The sequence below is a fragment of the Mixophyes fleayi genome, chromosome 7 (genome assembly GCF_038048845.1).
Source record: "Mixophyes fleayi isolate aMixFle1 chromosome 7, aMixFle1.hap1, whole genome shotgun sequence".
In the NCBI taxonomy this organism is placed as follows: Eukaryota; Metazoa; Chordata; class Amphibia; order Anura; family Limnodynastidae; genus Mixophyes; species Mixophyes fleayi.
The window spans coordinates 43,618,293-43,634,445 of record NC_134408.1 but is presented as its reverse complement, the minus strand read 5'-3'; the positions used below and the strand labels follow the sequence as shown (position 1 = coordinate 43,634,445).

General features: G+C 42.1%; 1 protein-coding gene across 1 annotated transcript in view; it reads left to right on the top strand.

Annotated features, from left to right (window-relative positions):
- The window catches only part of LOC142097692 (BOS complex subunit NOMO3-like), a 64,711-nt gene that overhangs the window by 5,924 nt on the left and 42,634 nt on the right, over positions 1-16,153 (top strand). The window contains exons 5-9 of the mRNA XM_075179752.1: positions 2,127-2,233; positions 5,020-5,092; positions 7,316-7,468; positions 8,887-9,024; positions 15,385-15,474. Of these exons, the coding sequence (XP_075035853.1) occupies positions 2,127-2,233; positions 5,020-5,092; positions 7,316-7,468; positions 8,887-9,024; positions 15,385-15,474 (561 nt within the window). The remainder of the gene's footprint in view (positions 1-2,126; positions 2,234-5,019; positions 5,093-7,315; positions 7,469-8,886; positions 9,025-15,384; positions 15,475-16,153) is intronic.

The window sequence follows — 16,153 nt, the reverse complement described above, 5'->3', positions numbered from 1 at the left end:
ATTATATCCTATGATACACTGGAGTCTGGAATTTCCTAGGACAGCTGGAAAAACTCTCCAAAAAGTCTTTAATTCACTATTCCAAGAGATGACACATGCTGATTCTGCATTCCTCCTTCATTTTTCTCAGACATTTTTTTATTATAGCTGTGTTTAATAAGAATAGAGAACATCTAATGGGCATTTACATAATGATAAACCTGTAATGTGTTGCTGCTGTGTTTTCCCATATATGTCTTTGCTTATGTTATGTTTGCTTGCTTATACATTGACAATGCTTGTGGTAGTCAAACTGTCTGACTAGCACATAGGCTTCTCAAAATGCTGGTAAAAATGTATGTTAAAACGCCATCTGCTGTAACTGGCGTCATTTGAAAGTGGTGAATGGGTAAAACATATTTGAATATGTTAAGTCCGTTCTACAAATCTTTGTAGAATAGAAGCTGCCATGGTGATGTTCTTCAAAATAAGCAGTATAGTGTTCTGGATAAAGAATGCACAAAGAGGGACCTGCCAAGGGGTTTTGATATTTGGGGCATGCCTGGCCCTACTCCACCAACTGGAAGCTGACTAGTTAGCTGCTCGGCGGTCCGGAGCAATGGACTGAACTGAAGCTTGTGGGTGGGAGAACAAGGGAGCCGGCGGAGCACTTGTGACAGACAGTGTGGGATATCTATCCGGGTGCTGACTGTACTTGGACTTCCTTCTGAGTAGATATTGAAATGGTGACCTGCTCCATTGTGACACATGAATTCTGGAGCAGTCTGTTTTCTTACCATTTATAATGTCCGCTAGTGCAACGCCAGGGAATTCATTTAGTATTCCAGAGTAAAGCCGCACCCACATAAATATAAAGCATGCCTGAATTTGCATAAACCACACCCACACAGGCTGCTGCAACCGCCTGGAAGCCTGTACTCGCTCTGTAAATGACAGCAGGGGTGTTCAGAGGTGAGGGCAGGAACCATACTGATTTATTTCCTGGCCCTGTAATCATTACATCAGATATTCCAAGTAAATGCTGAGGTGCTCTGTACTTCTGTATTTGTGACATTCCAGTAATTTCCATGCAGAGGTATACAGGCCCGATAAATGTATGGGGTGCATGAATCAGACCTCCCATGCAAAGTAATACTAATGAATCCATGCAAAATGGATGTAATAGGAATTATTGTGCTAGTTACTATTAAAAACCCTTGTGGCTTGGATCTCTTCATTCTGAAAATAGGTGAGAACTAGAGGACTCTCAGGTGACTCTACAGAGTCTCATAGTTTAACAAAAAATAAAAAAGTCTAAAACGGAAGAAATAAAGAAATGCAAATTCTGTATGACCGTCTCAAAATTTTTGAAAAATAAAGTTATTTGGCATGCCCATTATTGGAGAACTAACACGTTGGGGTAATGTTTTCGGTTTGTGATAAATGAGCAAAAGTAACTATAGGGAAACCTCATGAAAGTAATTTATTTTTCTCAGGCACCCTATTTTGGAAACACTGTTCACCATGGGGCATAGAGGGTGCTGTGCTGGAAGTAAGGCACTACTAAAACGAAAAACATGTCTGGCCTGCTCTTTCCCCCTCTATGCCCCCGTCACGGAAATCATTTAGTTTTTTTTTATGTGTCCAAATAACTGCACTTTTCATTTAGGTTTCTTTTACTTTTATTTTACATTTATTTCATTTTTGCAATAGTAGTATTCTCTAGGAGAATACCGCAGTATGAGAGCTGGGTGATGAAGGGGTTAATAAAGAAAATAAAACTTTGAATTTTGATGTAAATAAAGAGTACTTAAACACAATGACCTCGTAACAAAAACATTTGATAGTAATTAGGCTGCACTCACTTTTAATAAGTATATTTCCACACACGTTCTCATTTGTCATGTGCTAAATAGATTTGTTATAGATAAATAGATGTATTCCTTATTAAAAGAACACTTGTTAATATATGTAAAAGCATAACAACCCATCTGTGCATTATAGTAGTATTCCTAACGAAGAAGACATGGGTTTTATGGTAAAATGTTACCGTGACTGGACTTCTTCTTTAACAGGTTTATTTTTTGAGTACGATGGCCAATGAAGTTTTATATAATCAACATTAAAATAAAACCAATAACTTGCAGGTTCTCAGCCGGAACCAGAATTTGGGTCCAGTTGGAGTTCAGGTTGCAATGAAAAGAGCGGGGAGTGGAGTGAACCTACAGACAACAATTACTCAGACAGGAGGAAGGTAAGTTTGAAAATAATGTATAGTTTGAACAATTTTTAGATTTTTATTAATGGGTGACATTGTTGTCTGTTGTCTTCTAAGTGTGGGAGATATATATGTCTATCCCCCTCCTTTCTCGCACAGTGGTGGTGGGGGTGGTGTTGTGCATTTCAAAATTTCTGCAACAAGCTGTGACGTTCATCTCCACGGCCCATTTCCGGTCCTGCTCTTTGTTAATCTCCTGACCTGGCATCTATACACTCTGGGCGTGATTCATTGAGGAAAGTTAAGCAAAAAATTGAGTAAGTTTCCTTACTCAAGTATTCTGGACAAAACCATGTTGCAATGCCAGGGGAGTGCAAATTAGTTTATTATTTTGCACATAAGAAAAATACTGTCTGTTTTTTCACGTAGCACACAAATACTTGATGGATTATTTGTACACTGAATTTTAAAGTTGATCTAGGACATGCCCTACCCCAAATATAAATCTACCATCACATTTTAAATTTACCTCTCCCTCCAATGCAACATGGTTTTGCACTACTTACTTTTGCTGAACGTTCCTTAATGAATCAGACCTTCCATTACTAAGCTACCCTCCCAACACCCCACTCAAATAATGGCCTACCTAGGCCCATAGTCCCATCATTCTGAGGCCTCCTTTGGCTCTGCACGTTCCACAATCTGTCTCATGTGACCCAGCACAGTCACCTCTTTGACCTAACTGACCCCTTCACCTGCTGAAAGTCCTGATGGGGATCAGAACCATAATGACAGTGATCTGTAGCAAGCTCTGTACCTGGGTACTTCCGTCATGACCAACCGCCTTCTGCTTCTCGTGCAATCGTCTGGACCCCAAAGTTGCGTCCCACCCATAGAACAAAAGCATATTGTAGCCTTATTTACGGCCACTGCTACCATTTCATCAATGCCTGTGGCCTAGTATTTGGGACAGCTCGTGACCTACTATTTGTGCTACTGCCATCTGGTATGTTGTCACATCACTTCCCACTGGTTCATATCCCAAACGTATGTGTCCCATTTAATTCTTCTGTCTCTATACCGCCTCTACTTTACGCTCACATGGGCATGGTCCTCTGCCTGTCTGTCATTTGGCTATCTACCTCGTGTGTCCCTTGTAATGTCTGGTGCTGAATCTTTTTGTATGTAATGTAATTTGTTCTATGAATTGCATCAATGCATATATGATCCTGCTCAATTGTACCCTTATATATGTTATTATGTTTCTTGTTGTACCCATGTACCTGTTATCATACTTACTGGTTTATTGTATTTTACATGTATCGGGCACTAAGCAATTTGAGGCACCATAAATAAATGATGTTGATGTACATACTGTGAAATATTACAGATATTATAAGCTACTGAGGAGTTATGTGACCATATAAAAGGCTGAGTACGTTTATACAGGTCATGGAATTCCTTCTAATTGTGTGTAATTGTTATTTCCTAATAAGTAACAGAACTCATCATTGATGCAGTATTTATTTATTGTCTTTTATTTATAAGGTGTCACAAAAGTTATGCAGCACCGTGCATGACATTTACAGTAGTATACAATTCATGGACAGCACGAACCATAGTAAATTACATAATACAGTATTAGACTAAACATAAGAATACAAAGACTAGACAACTACTAGTTAACAGATAAATTTGTAATACAGATCAAGTTATTTACAGGACAGGGAGTAAGAGTAAAGGTAATATCCAACATGAAGTAGGCCTGAGCTCTAGAAACCACGGCTTGGGAAAAGCAGTCCTAGAGCTACAGATGGTGACAGGGGCGGATCTAGAGAATTCTTCTACCCGGGGCGATTTAGGGGGGGGGGGGGGGCGATTTAGGCCACTCCCCCTTTTTACATCTGAGGCTGCCGGCGGCTGCACACTATGTGCAGGTCCGTTCAGCAGTGACAGGTAGTGACAGTGTGCTGCCTGGATGCTCTGATTGTGCATCACCCTCCTGGATCCGCCACTGGAGGGTGATGCAATAGAAGGAGAACATGAGAAAAGAGAGGACCCTGCTCTTGAGAGCTTGCATCCTAAAGGGAAGGAAACAACCTAAATAGAGAGGTACCGAGTGGAGGTGGTTGCATAGGCGTTAGGAGGACTGCTGATAGGCTTAAATAAAGATATAAGTTTTAAGAGCATGATTAACGCATTGGAGAGAAGAGGTTAATCTGATAGGGTATGGGAGATCGTTCCACTGGTGAGGAGCAGCCCGGGCAAAGTCCTGGGGCCTGATTCATTAAGGATCTTAACTTGAGAAACTTCTTATTTCAGTCTCCTGGACAAAACCATGTTACAATGCAAAGGGTGCAAATTAGTTTTCTGTTTTGCACATAAGTTAAATACTGACTGTTTTTTCATGTAGCACACAAATACTTGATGGCTTATTTGTACACTGAAATTTAAAGTTGATATTTGTGTGATACATGAAAAAACAGTCAGTATTTAACTTATGTGCAAAACAGAAAACTAATTTGCACCCTTTGCATTGTAACATGGTTTTGTCCAGGAGACTTAAATAAGAAGTTTCTCAAGTTAAGATCCTTAATGAATCAGGCCCCTGGAGGTGATAATGGGAAGAGGTAATCTGTGTGGTAGTGAGGTGGTGGTCATCGGCCGAGTGGAGGGGGTGGAGATGAGTGTTGATCGAGATGAGGTTGTAGATGTAAGGGGCGATTGGGGGTTACAGGAGTTTACATATAGTTGAATTTTTGTGTTATAGTGTTACAATACATCCTACACACTGACCTCATTTAATTGTTCTTATGTTAAAGGTTTTCGTTTAATAAAGTGCTCCCAGGAGAATATGAAATTGTCGCGTCTCACCCCACTTGGACTTTAAAAGAGGTATTTCTTTTTTTTTCTGGGTATCAAAAATGATAGCATTATTCATTTTACCATATGTATCGGAATCTTTTATTAGCACAACCATAAAATAGCAGCTTCATAATTGCTTCTAATTTGCTAAACTGACACACATATTATTTTTCACAAAGTCTGCAGCCTCAGTTTTTATGATGGTAATTTGCATATACTCCAGAATATCATGGAGTGATCATATGAATTGCAATTCATTGCAAAGTCCCACTTTGCCATGACGGTGAACTTTATCCCAAAAACATTTCCACTGCATTTTAGCTCTGCCACAAAAGGACCAGCTGACATCAGGTCAGTGATTCTCTGGTTTACACAGGTAAGAGTGTTGACGACGACAAGGCTGCAGATCAATGTGTCATGCTGATTGAGTTAGAATAGCAGACTGGAAGCTTTGAAAGGAGGGTGGTGCTTGAAATGATTGTTCTTCCTCTGTTAACCATGGTTCTCTGCAAGGAAACACATGCAGTCTTCAAAAAGGGCTTCGCAGGAAATGATATTGCTGCTAGTAAGATTGGACCTAAATCAGCCATTTATATGATCATCAAGAACTTCAAGGAGAGAGGTTCAATAGTTGTGAAGAAGGCTTTAGGGTGCCCAAGAACGTCCAGCAAGCACCAGGACGTCTCCTAAAGTTGTTTCAGCTGTGGGATCGGAGCATCACCAGCGCAGAGCTTGCTCAGGAATGGCAGCAGGTAGGTGTGAGTGCATCTGCACACACAGTGAGGCGAAGACTTTTGGAGGATGGCCTGGCATCAAGAAGGCCAGCAGAGGCCACTTCTCTCCAGAAAATATATCGGGGACAGACTGATATTCTGCAAAAAGTACAGGGATTGGACTGCTGAGGACTGGGGTAAAGTCATTTTCTCTGAAGAATCCCCTTTTAGATTGTTTGGGGCATCTGGAAAAACTCTTGTCCGGAGACTGAATGGTGAGCACTACCATCGGTCCTGTGTAATGCCAACAGTAAAGCATCCTGAGACCATTCATGTGTGGGGTTGTTTCTCGGCCAAGGAAGTGGATTCACTCACAATTTTGCCTAAGAACACAGCCATGAATAAAGAATGGTACCAAAACATCCTCCAAGAGCAACTTCTCCCAACCATCCAAGAACAGTTTGGTGACGAACAATGTATTTTCCAGCATGATGGGGCACCTTGCTGTAAGGCAAAAGTGATAACTAAGTTGCTCAGGGAGAAAAACATCAAAAGTTTGGATCCATGGGCAGGAAACACCCCTGACCTTAATCCCATTGAGAACTTGTGGTCAATCCTCAAGAGGTGGGTGTACAAACAAAAACCCAGAAATTCTGACAAACTCCAAGCATTGAATAGGCAAGAATGGGCGGCCATCAGTCAGTATGTGGCCCAGAAGTTGATTGACAGCATGCCAGGGCGAATTGCAGAGGTCTTCAAAAAGAAGGGTCAACACTGCAAATATTGATTCTTTGCATAAATTCAATGTAATTGTCAATAAAAGCTTTTGACACTTATGAAGTGCTTGTAATTTTACTTCAGTATACCATAGCAACATCTGACTAAAAGGTCTAAAAACACTGAAGCAGCAAACTTTGTGAAAACCAATACTTGTGTCATTCATAAAACTTTAGGTCCTGACTGTATATATTTAGTACATCCACCCAATTAAAGGACAAATATTGCAAATTCAAAAGAGAAAAAAAAACACTATTATTTTCATCGTCTCAGTATAACATATACGTGTTGCCCCATCATAATTATATATAATGGGACAACACTTATTGGTGCTAAATGTGTGCAATATACATGTTGCCCCTATCATGAAATAATAGCACAATAATATTGCCTCCTTTTATGTATTTAGGTGTTTTGAAACCGCCACACATTATCGGAGGTTTTACATTGAAGCCTCAAACTGCCCTATAGTAAATACTGTGGTGGGTGCAAACCACAGCCAAGCACGATTTTTAGTAAATCTAGCCCCAAATAGTTCGGTTTTTGCAATGTATGATGAGATCATATATTTATATAGAACTTTATATGTGTAGAAAACTTCAGAACATAATTTGAACTAATGTGTGGCAATTTATGCATAAAATAGTGCATTGACCTGTCCACCTACAATGTTACCTACTTCATTTATATTGTTGTCAAGGATTGCAAAATATGTTTCTAACTGTGGGCTGTATTGTTTCCATATTTCTTGTCTCTGTTTCAGGCAACAACAGTAGTACAGGTGACTCATTCCAATGCCCATGCAGCAAACCCTCTTATAGTTGCTGGCTATGATGTCTCTGGCTCTGTTCGGAGCGATGGGGAGCCAATGAAAGGCGTAATGTTTCTGTTATTCTCTTCATCCATTACAAGAGAGGTACAGCAGCAAAGTTTTTATTGTTTTTGGTGTAATAAAGGCATGGTGTCTGGCCTTGTCAGCATAAGAACGCTACGGAATCTGATGGTCAAGGGCAAATTTACATGTTATACCCACCCTCTAGCGGGTAGTCATGCACTAACAGTATTGAGCCATAGCCCATAAAAAGCTGTATTTTTTTTCTGCAGTTGTGTTTTTTTTTTTTTTTTGTTAACTCATTTAAGCACAATGCTGCCTACAATTGACAACAGTATCTTCACTTTGCAATCTCATTTTTTTCATCATTTTCTATCTGGCTAAAGCGACTTATTTAAGCAGTCTAGCATTTTGTTTGGAAGGTTGCCTTTTGTGCAGCCATATTTTATTTTTGGCATAATTTAAATAATTTGAATGTTGATTATTTGGCATGTGTGGAAGCTAATTGCATCTTTCATGCATTAAATATTACTACTTGGTTTTTTCCCCCCAAGAAACTATAGAAAAGCAGCTGCATGTATTGGGAACCAGGACTTTGACATCAAAACTTACATTCTTCTCTCACTACATGTAGATTCATGCTTATGCACTGGTGCACTTGTATCAATGATCTGAATACTTGTATGTAAGTGGAATTAGGAGGCACTTGCCAATACAGCTCAACAAACATTTATTCAAATTTCAAAAACTTTAAAATGTCCATAAACAAAATACATAAAAAAAAATCAAAAAAAAAATCCGCAGTATACATATTTATTTTCAGATAACTAATGACTAGACTCTATGTGGCATATTCAATTGTCGTCGGAAACGCCAAAAATCTCGCGCTCTGCGCACTATTACCGTTATTACGGCAATAGTGCGCAGAAAAAACGTTATTATGGTAATTTTCTTGCTGGATTTCAGCTTGCAGCTCCCTGAGCCGCAAACTGAAATCCAGCTAACTACTACCGTAATAACCCTATGGGGTATATTCAATTGTCCGCGTTACTCGCAAAAGTAACGTGGTTTGCGCAGTATTACCGTTATTACGGTACCTTTTAATGCCGGCTTTTAGCTCACAGCTGAGGGAGCTGCGAGCTGAAAAATGGCTTAAAATTACCGTAATACCGGTAATGCCCTTAACGCCGCTTTACTTTTGCAAGTAACACAGACAATTGAATATGCCCCAATGGGAACCGTATGTCAGGCATCAGATATGCAGTGTATACAATTACATTTTGTTATGCCTATGTTTTGATGTTGTTTTATGAACATTTTTGAGAATCAAATACAGGATGATATTGCTATACTGGACAGAATGCTTATTTTTTTTTTTTTTTAAAAAAAAATCTTTTTCCGGAATGTTACAGCACCAGGAGAAGTGACATATTAGCAAATCATCTTTTTGGCTTTTATTGTATGTTCTTGCATGTTGTGATGTATGATTTTCAATATTGTAGGATATTTTGGGCTGCAACTTGTCACCAGTTGAGGGGTTTCAATGGAAAGATGAATCTGTTTCATACCTGTGTCATGCTGTATCTAAAGAGGATGGATCCTTTACATTCCAGTCACTACCAAGTGGGGATTACAGTGTGGTAAGTGAGGAGGGTTTATTTAAACTGCTTTTCTCCTGTCTAATGAACATCTGCTTTTTAGCTCAGACTTGACTGCTAATCTCTTTTTAGCTGCAATTTACCATGGGAAGCTTTATTGGCTAAGCCCATCAACAAGGGCTCTTACTGATTACAATAATCTATTCACAGTTTTCCTGCAACATGCAGTTTAATTAGACATTCATACAATCTTTTGACTTTGGCTGTGTTTTGTAGCACACATTCAAATCAAGCCTCTAGTGTTCCAAATATATATATCTACACCAGAACAGGTGGTAAATCTTCCTGTAATAAGTGAGGGTAATGATATGGAAAGTCAGGTATCTACTATAATTAGTTCTGGTAAACATTAAAGTTGTAATATTTTGAGGTTTGCTCCCCTCTTTCCATCTTTTTAAACATGGTACCATGGTTGCAGATGTTTTGTGGCTCCAAAATTGTTTGGAATCACAGTTATTAACAGATATTTTAACAGATTAATTCAATTGGGAGGCTTTTTTCCTTTTTGGTGATGGTGAGATTCATTTATTATTTGAGTACTATGTTCTTTTAGAATAAGCTAGGACACAAATTGTGACTATCCTTAGACTGTTTGTTTTTCACCTGATACAAAATGCTCTGCTCCAGATTCTTCCTCTTTTGCCTAGGGCAGAAAACTTGACTGAAAGAGAAGGGTGTTGATATTATTCAATTAAATCAAAGTCCAGGTTGCTGCCATAGAAAAATAATTAGGGAAAATCCAGCTTTGATTGGGTCTCTAATATTAGTGCATTGTACATAGAGTACTTGTCAGTACTTGTGAAAACAGACATTTTTGTTAATCTGTAACATGATGTTCAAGGTTATCTGTTTTTGCAGTAGGGCTACACATTCTGGGTACAGCTGGCTATTACTATTACTCCTGCATCCATTGAGGGACACAGAGAACATTGGGGTAAGGTAATAGATGTGTGGACACCTTAAGAAGGTACTTGACCCTATTTCCTCCCCCTCTATACCCCCTCCTGTTAGGCCTCAGTTTAGTTTAGTGCCCCAGACATGTAGGATGTACTGGGGCTAGTGGGCAGCCTTTTTTTAAAATTTATTTATATTTAACTTATTTATTTACATGTAGGCTTGCCCCCTGGGCTTTAACAGAGTCGTGTCTGCGGCTGTCAGCGGCGGCCATCAAACTCTACAGCACGGATGGCTGAGCGCTCCTTGGAACGGGGGACGAGAGATGCCGTGGAGGTGCCTCTGCTGCTGCTCCCACTGTTGGAAACCTCCACCGGCCATAGTCGCAACAGGCTGTGCCCAGTGTTCCTAGGCAGCGGCTGAGGGTGAGTTTAGGAAGCCGAGGTGTTCCCCAGCGCCGACAGTCTCTCTAGTGGAGGCAGCCATCAGGATTCAGTAGAGGTGGGGGCTGTCCTTCTGGACGACTGCCAATCCAGTGCTGGGCTACTTCCCTGTCCCTGCACTCTCACTGCTCATGTACAGACACCAGAACAGCAGCCTTCTAGAGCTCCAGCTGTCTCCTCTGTCCTTCCTTCTGTAAGGTACCAGGTGTGACAAAGTTTACTTGTGCAGGATGGAACACTAACATGCCTTCTGGCTAGTCTGTGGATCAAATGTCGTGTGCGCCTGGGGACTCTGGTTCTTACTCATCAAAGCCTGCCTTGGCTAGATCACTAACTGACTGTGTGGCTGAGATTGCCTGTTTGGTCCGTTCTAACTGGTGAGCGATTCTTCGTAGGTTTCCCCTGTTTTTGTCGGGAATCTGGTGGCTCCCCTTCCTATTTTGCTGAGCCTGGGTCCCGCAGGGCCTGTAGCTGCGGTCTTGGATGACCCGGCTTTGGTCTGTGGTATATCACCTTCAGTACAGAATTTGGTTTCGGTTTCCTCCTCCTTAGCGATGATGTTGAAATCCAATACACCAACTTACTCATGTAAGAGCAGGCGGGTGGTGGCGCTCCAACCGGGAAATGAGTCAGATTCAGACTGTTCTTCCCAAGAGGAGGACGAAATGGTTGATGAGTCGGACATGAAGAACTCTTCTTTTGGAGAATAGGTTCCCTCTGACTGTCAGGGGGTGGAGAATTTGATATGGGCTTTGCGTCATGTGCTGGACATTCCAGAGACAGCAGTCCCTGAGATTGTGGACCCTTCTCTGTTTGCACGGCGGTCGAAAAGTTCCTTTTCTTTTCTATTTTCCCCAATTGGAGGATTTGTTGGGTGTGGTCGCTGGATCTGAAGTTCCAGGTGTCTAAAGTCCTGTTATTTGGTTCCCCTTGAGGTTCTTGCTAATATGGGAAGCGCTTCCAAGGGTGGACACTTCTGTTGCCTGGTTGGCTAAGGTCACTACTATCCCAACGTGGTCACTCCTAAGGACGCCCTCAATCTTTCGGTCCGCCCTGTCCTTAAGTCTATTTTCGTGGCAATGGTGCCACTTTAAGGACAGCCTTGATGTTGGCGTGTGTGAACAAGGCTGTGAAACGAGGTCTAAACAGCTTTCGAAGGGTTTGTTGACGGGAAAACTGGGTTTCGAATTGCTTTCTTTAGTGGAACAGATTCAGATGCCTACTGACTATTTGGGGGAGGCAGCCTTGGACGCGGGACTGACAGGGGCACGGATCTCTGCCTCTCTTGTCTCTGCCCATTGGTCTCTGCCTTAAGTTCTGGGAGGCTGATGTGGTGTCTAATAAACTGTGGAAGCACACCCTTTTTCTGGGAATGGTCTGTTTGGACCGAAACTTGACACTATTAGTAGTCAGGTGGCAGGAGATAAGGGTACTTTCTTTCCTGTTAATGCTCCTAAACCTAGGGTGTCCAGGCATCTCTCCTATCGTTCCTCCGGCGGATCACGGTGTCAGTACTCCTCCAGAGGTCAGTTGTCTGTGATGGGAGCTCGTCTTCTCCAGTGGTTTGTCTACCATGGGTGTGGGGAATCATGGACCGGGAATGCATGATAGATCTCGGGTACCCCCTCCCCCCACAGACTGTTCTTTTCCACGGGGCTCCCTGCGGGTCTGCTAAAGCGACTGGCTCTGAAAGTTTTCTTCCTGGGTGGGTATTCCGGTTACGGAAACTCTAAGAGCTTTAGGGTTTTATTACAATTTGTTTATCATTCCAAAGCCTGACTGTTCGTTCAGGCCGATCCTGAACCTCAAATCTTTGAACACCCAACTGATGGTGCCCAGGTTCAAAATGGAGTCCTTGCAGTCTGTAATTCAGAACATGGAACAGGGGGAGTTCATAGGGTCTTTTGGACATCTATTTGCATATTCTGATCTGGGGGGGGGCATCGGTCCCTCCTCCGGTTTACTGTTCAGTCAGACCATTAACAGTTCCAGATTCTTCCTTGTGGTCTGGCCACGGCTCCACGTATCTTCAACAAAATCATGGCGGTCATGGCTATACAGTTGCGCTCAAAGAGGGTTATGATCATCCCGTACCTCGACTATCTTCTTCTGAAGGCAGAGTCCACTGCAGTACTCCTCTCCCATGTCCAGGTGACGGCACAGACTCTGGAGTCTCACAGTTGGATCCTCAATCTCAAGAAGTCGAAAATGACTCTGTCCAAACGGATGATCTTTTTGGGTCTTCTCTTTGACACCTGCAAACAGCAGTTGCTCTTGCCACCAGACAAGATTCGGGACATGCGGAAGATGTTAAGGTCTGTATTGACTTTCAGACAGACCTCTGTACACTTCTGCATAAGGGCTCTGGGCAAGATAGTATTGACTTTCAAAGTGGTCCAGTTTGCTCCATTTCATACACAGGAGATTCAGCTGGAGCACCTTTAGAAGTGGAACAGATCTCACCTGAACTTTTTCAGTCAGGTGTTTTCCGTCTTTCCACTTGGGTGCGCCAGTCCCTCCATTGGTGGCTCTAGAAGTCAATCTCTGCAGGCGTAGCCCGTTCTCTATCTGGGATTGGACTTTGGTGACAACGGATGCCTGTCTTCGGGATTGGGGTGCTATCTGTCTTCACCCCCCTTTTCAGGGTCTTTGGACTCTGGAGGAATCCAATCTATCAATGAATGTGTTGGAACTGCGAGCAGTGTTCCACACTCTGATCAGTGCGAAACATTTGCTACAAGGCAGTGAAGATACAGACGGACAATGGCAGCCGTGACATACCTGAATCACAAGGGCTCCGCTAGGAGTCCCTTATCCATGCGAGAGACACGCAAGATCTTTCAGTGGGCCAAAAATCACGTTTGGGCCGTTATGGCAGTCTTCATCCCAGGGATGGATAATTGGAAGGCGGACTTTCTGAGCAGACAAACTCTTCATTCCAGTGAATGGTCTTTCCATTTGGAGGTGTTTAGCAAGTTGGTGGACAGTTGGGGTCAACCGTATGTCGACATGATGGCGTCTCAGTTGAACCACAAGGTAGAGCTCTTCTGCTCCATTGCAAGAGACTCTCGGGCTGTCTTGGTCTACACCATGTCTGTTACCTGGCCATGCTTCTGAGGGTCTTGAAGAAGGTGAAAAGAGAAGGTCTTCTGGTGGTGCTGTTTTTATATCTGTTTAGAAACTGGTTTTAACGTTGTGGCTGTTGAAGCCATGATCCTTTGAGCTAAGGGTTTACCTGTGGCATGGTGCTGACCATGCTTTGGTGTCTTAAGCCGGGTTCAGACAAAAACGATTATCATGTCTGGAGGATGTATATTACCTGGTATAAAAAGGTGTACCTTACTACTTCTTTTCGAATGTCCAAGTTGCTTATGTTCTCACAGGATGGGCTGGACGCTGGTTTGCTCCTTAATGCGCTTAAGATTCACGCGTCAACTCTGTCTTCTTCCAAATAAGACTCTCTTTGATGCCTGATGTGCAGACGTTCCTGCAGGGGATGCTTAATGTGCAGTCTCCGTCTATTCCTCCGGTGGCACCTTGGGATTAAGCTTGGTGTTGAATGCTTTGCAGCATTCCCCTTTTGGACCCTTGGACACGATAGATTTGAAGTTGTTTACATGCAAGACCTGTCTTTGTTTTGGCCATTTTTTCGGCTAGTAGCGTTTCGGATCTCGCAGCCTTGTCCTGCAAGTCTCCTCTTGTTTTTCATGATTCTTCAGACAAACTCTCCTTCCTTCCTAACGTGGTGTCTGCGTTCCATGTAAATTAGGATTTTGTCATCCATGCCCTGATCAAATGTTGGTCATCGGAGAATGCGATATCTCTTTATTCTCTGGATGTGGACCGAGCTTTGCATACTTATGTCCGCAGGACTCCATATGTGCAAAAGACTTATGGTTCTCTATTATGCGCACAAGAGGGTCTGGCCAGCCTCTAAGGTGACTATTGCTCGGCGAATTTCAGATGTAATTCGTATATTCTTATAGTGGGGCTGGCCAGCCTGCTCCGGATAATCTTTGGGCTCACTCCACTAGGTCGGTCAGTGCTTCCTGGGTGGCACAGCATAGAGACTCGGCTGAGCAGCTGTGTCGGATCGGGCTGCCACCTGTTCCTCGGTACACACTTACCTGGTTCTACAGGTTGCATGTGTTTGCTTCCAGGGATGCCAGTTTTGAGAGAAATGTGCTTCACTCTGTTTCTTCTGAGCGTTCCCACCAGTGATGGCGATTTTGTGACCTCCACAATGATCCCAGTTTCCCTCAATGAATGCAGGAGAAAAATGGGATATTTATACTTGCGTAAAAACCCTTGAAACTCTGGTTTATCCTTTTGCGTGAAATATTGTGTTTTTTGTTGAAGAGGATGTTGCTGTTTTCCTTTTGCTCTGTAGTTTCTCGATCTCATCTCTCTTTCTTTCCTGTGGGGTTTGGTTAAACATAAACTGAGGCCTAACAGGAGGGGGTGGAGCTAGGGTCAAGTGTTAAACTTAGGAAACATAGGAAAGGCACTAACAGCATCAAAAAGTGTTAAACTTTTTTTTTTTTTTTTTTTTTTTTTAAAGTACCCACACGCCTATCCCCTTACACTATACCCCAGTGTCCCCGAATGAAGAGAAATTAATTTTACATAGGTAACCTGCTACTTTTGACCACTAACTGCTGCTACTTGGCCACAATTCCCTACAGTAAATTATATAGATATTAGAAATCACTATGTAGTTCTGTGACCATACTTTATGCCCAGTGCTTTATACAGGACAGTTGAGGCAACTTATAATATCGTAACAATTTGCCGTAGTGGGCAAGTTATTTTGTATGATACACACCTATTCCTAATGAACACTGAAGTCATGACACCAGAACTCAGTTTTATACAGATATTTACAGTAGTTAATACAAGTGTTCTTAATATATATGTAACTTTATATGTCTAAGTTATGTTTCTTCAGCAGACACGAAAAGCTGACTTTGACATATTACTATTTCAAACGTTTTGTATTCCACAGATCCCGTTTTACAGAGGGGAGAGAATAACATTTGATGTTGCTCCTTCCAGGCTGGATTTCGCGGTGGAACATGACAGCCTCAAATTAGAGGTAAAACAATGATTTGAATAAAACTTTTTTTTTTTAACTCAAAATTTTATTGCATAATAAAGTATGAATGACATAGACTTTGGACAACAAACATATTGATTGAAATAATCACAAAGCAGAGTAGATATCCAGCAATGTCACTCACAAAACAGTAAGATATATTGCAATATAACAAAGTGGTAATGGGTAAGGGGCGGGAGGGAAAGGGAATAGGCATTGAAGGAGGTGTAGGGTAGGTAAGGGGGGGGGAGATGGTCGACTCATAGGATAAACTTAAGAAAAGCATGTTCACCTTCAGAAGGGAGCGCTGTCAGATCTGCATGGGAGTATTTTAAAGAAGTAAGGGGGTGGATGTTATCTGGAGTTGTGTAGGGAGAGACTATTTGGAGGAAGAGAAAGCTGCGGGGGTTTTAGGCATAAAGCCAGGGGGCCCAAATTTGATGAAATTTGTCTTCTTTGTCTCGCAGCAGCGACGTGATTTTTTCCATGTTGGCAATGAACCATATATAAGATCTAAGAGAAGAGATACGGGGGGGGATTCGCTTGCTTCCAAGATTTAGCAATCAGACATCTGGCGGCTGCCAGGACATGCGAAGCAAGTTTTGCGGAGTGGGTCTCTAGGTCTTGTATAGGATAACAGAGTAGGAAGGACCATGGATTCTTCCTGATAGGGCATTGG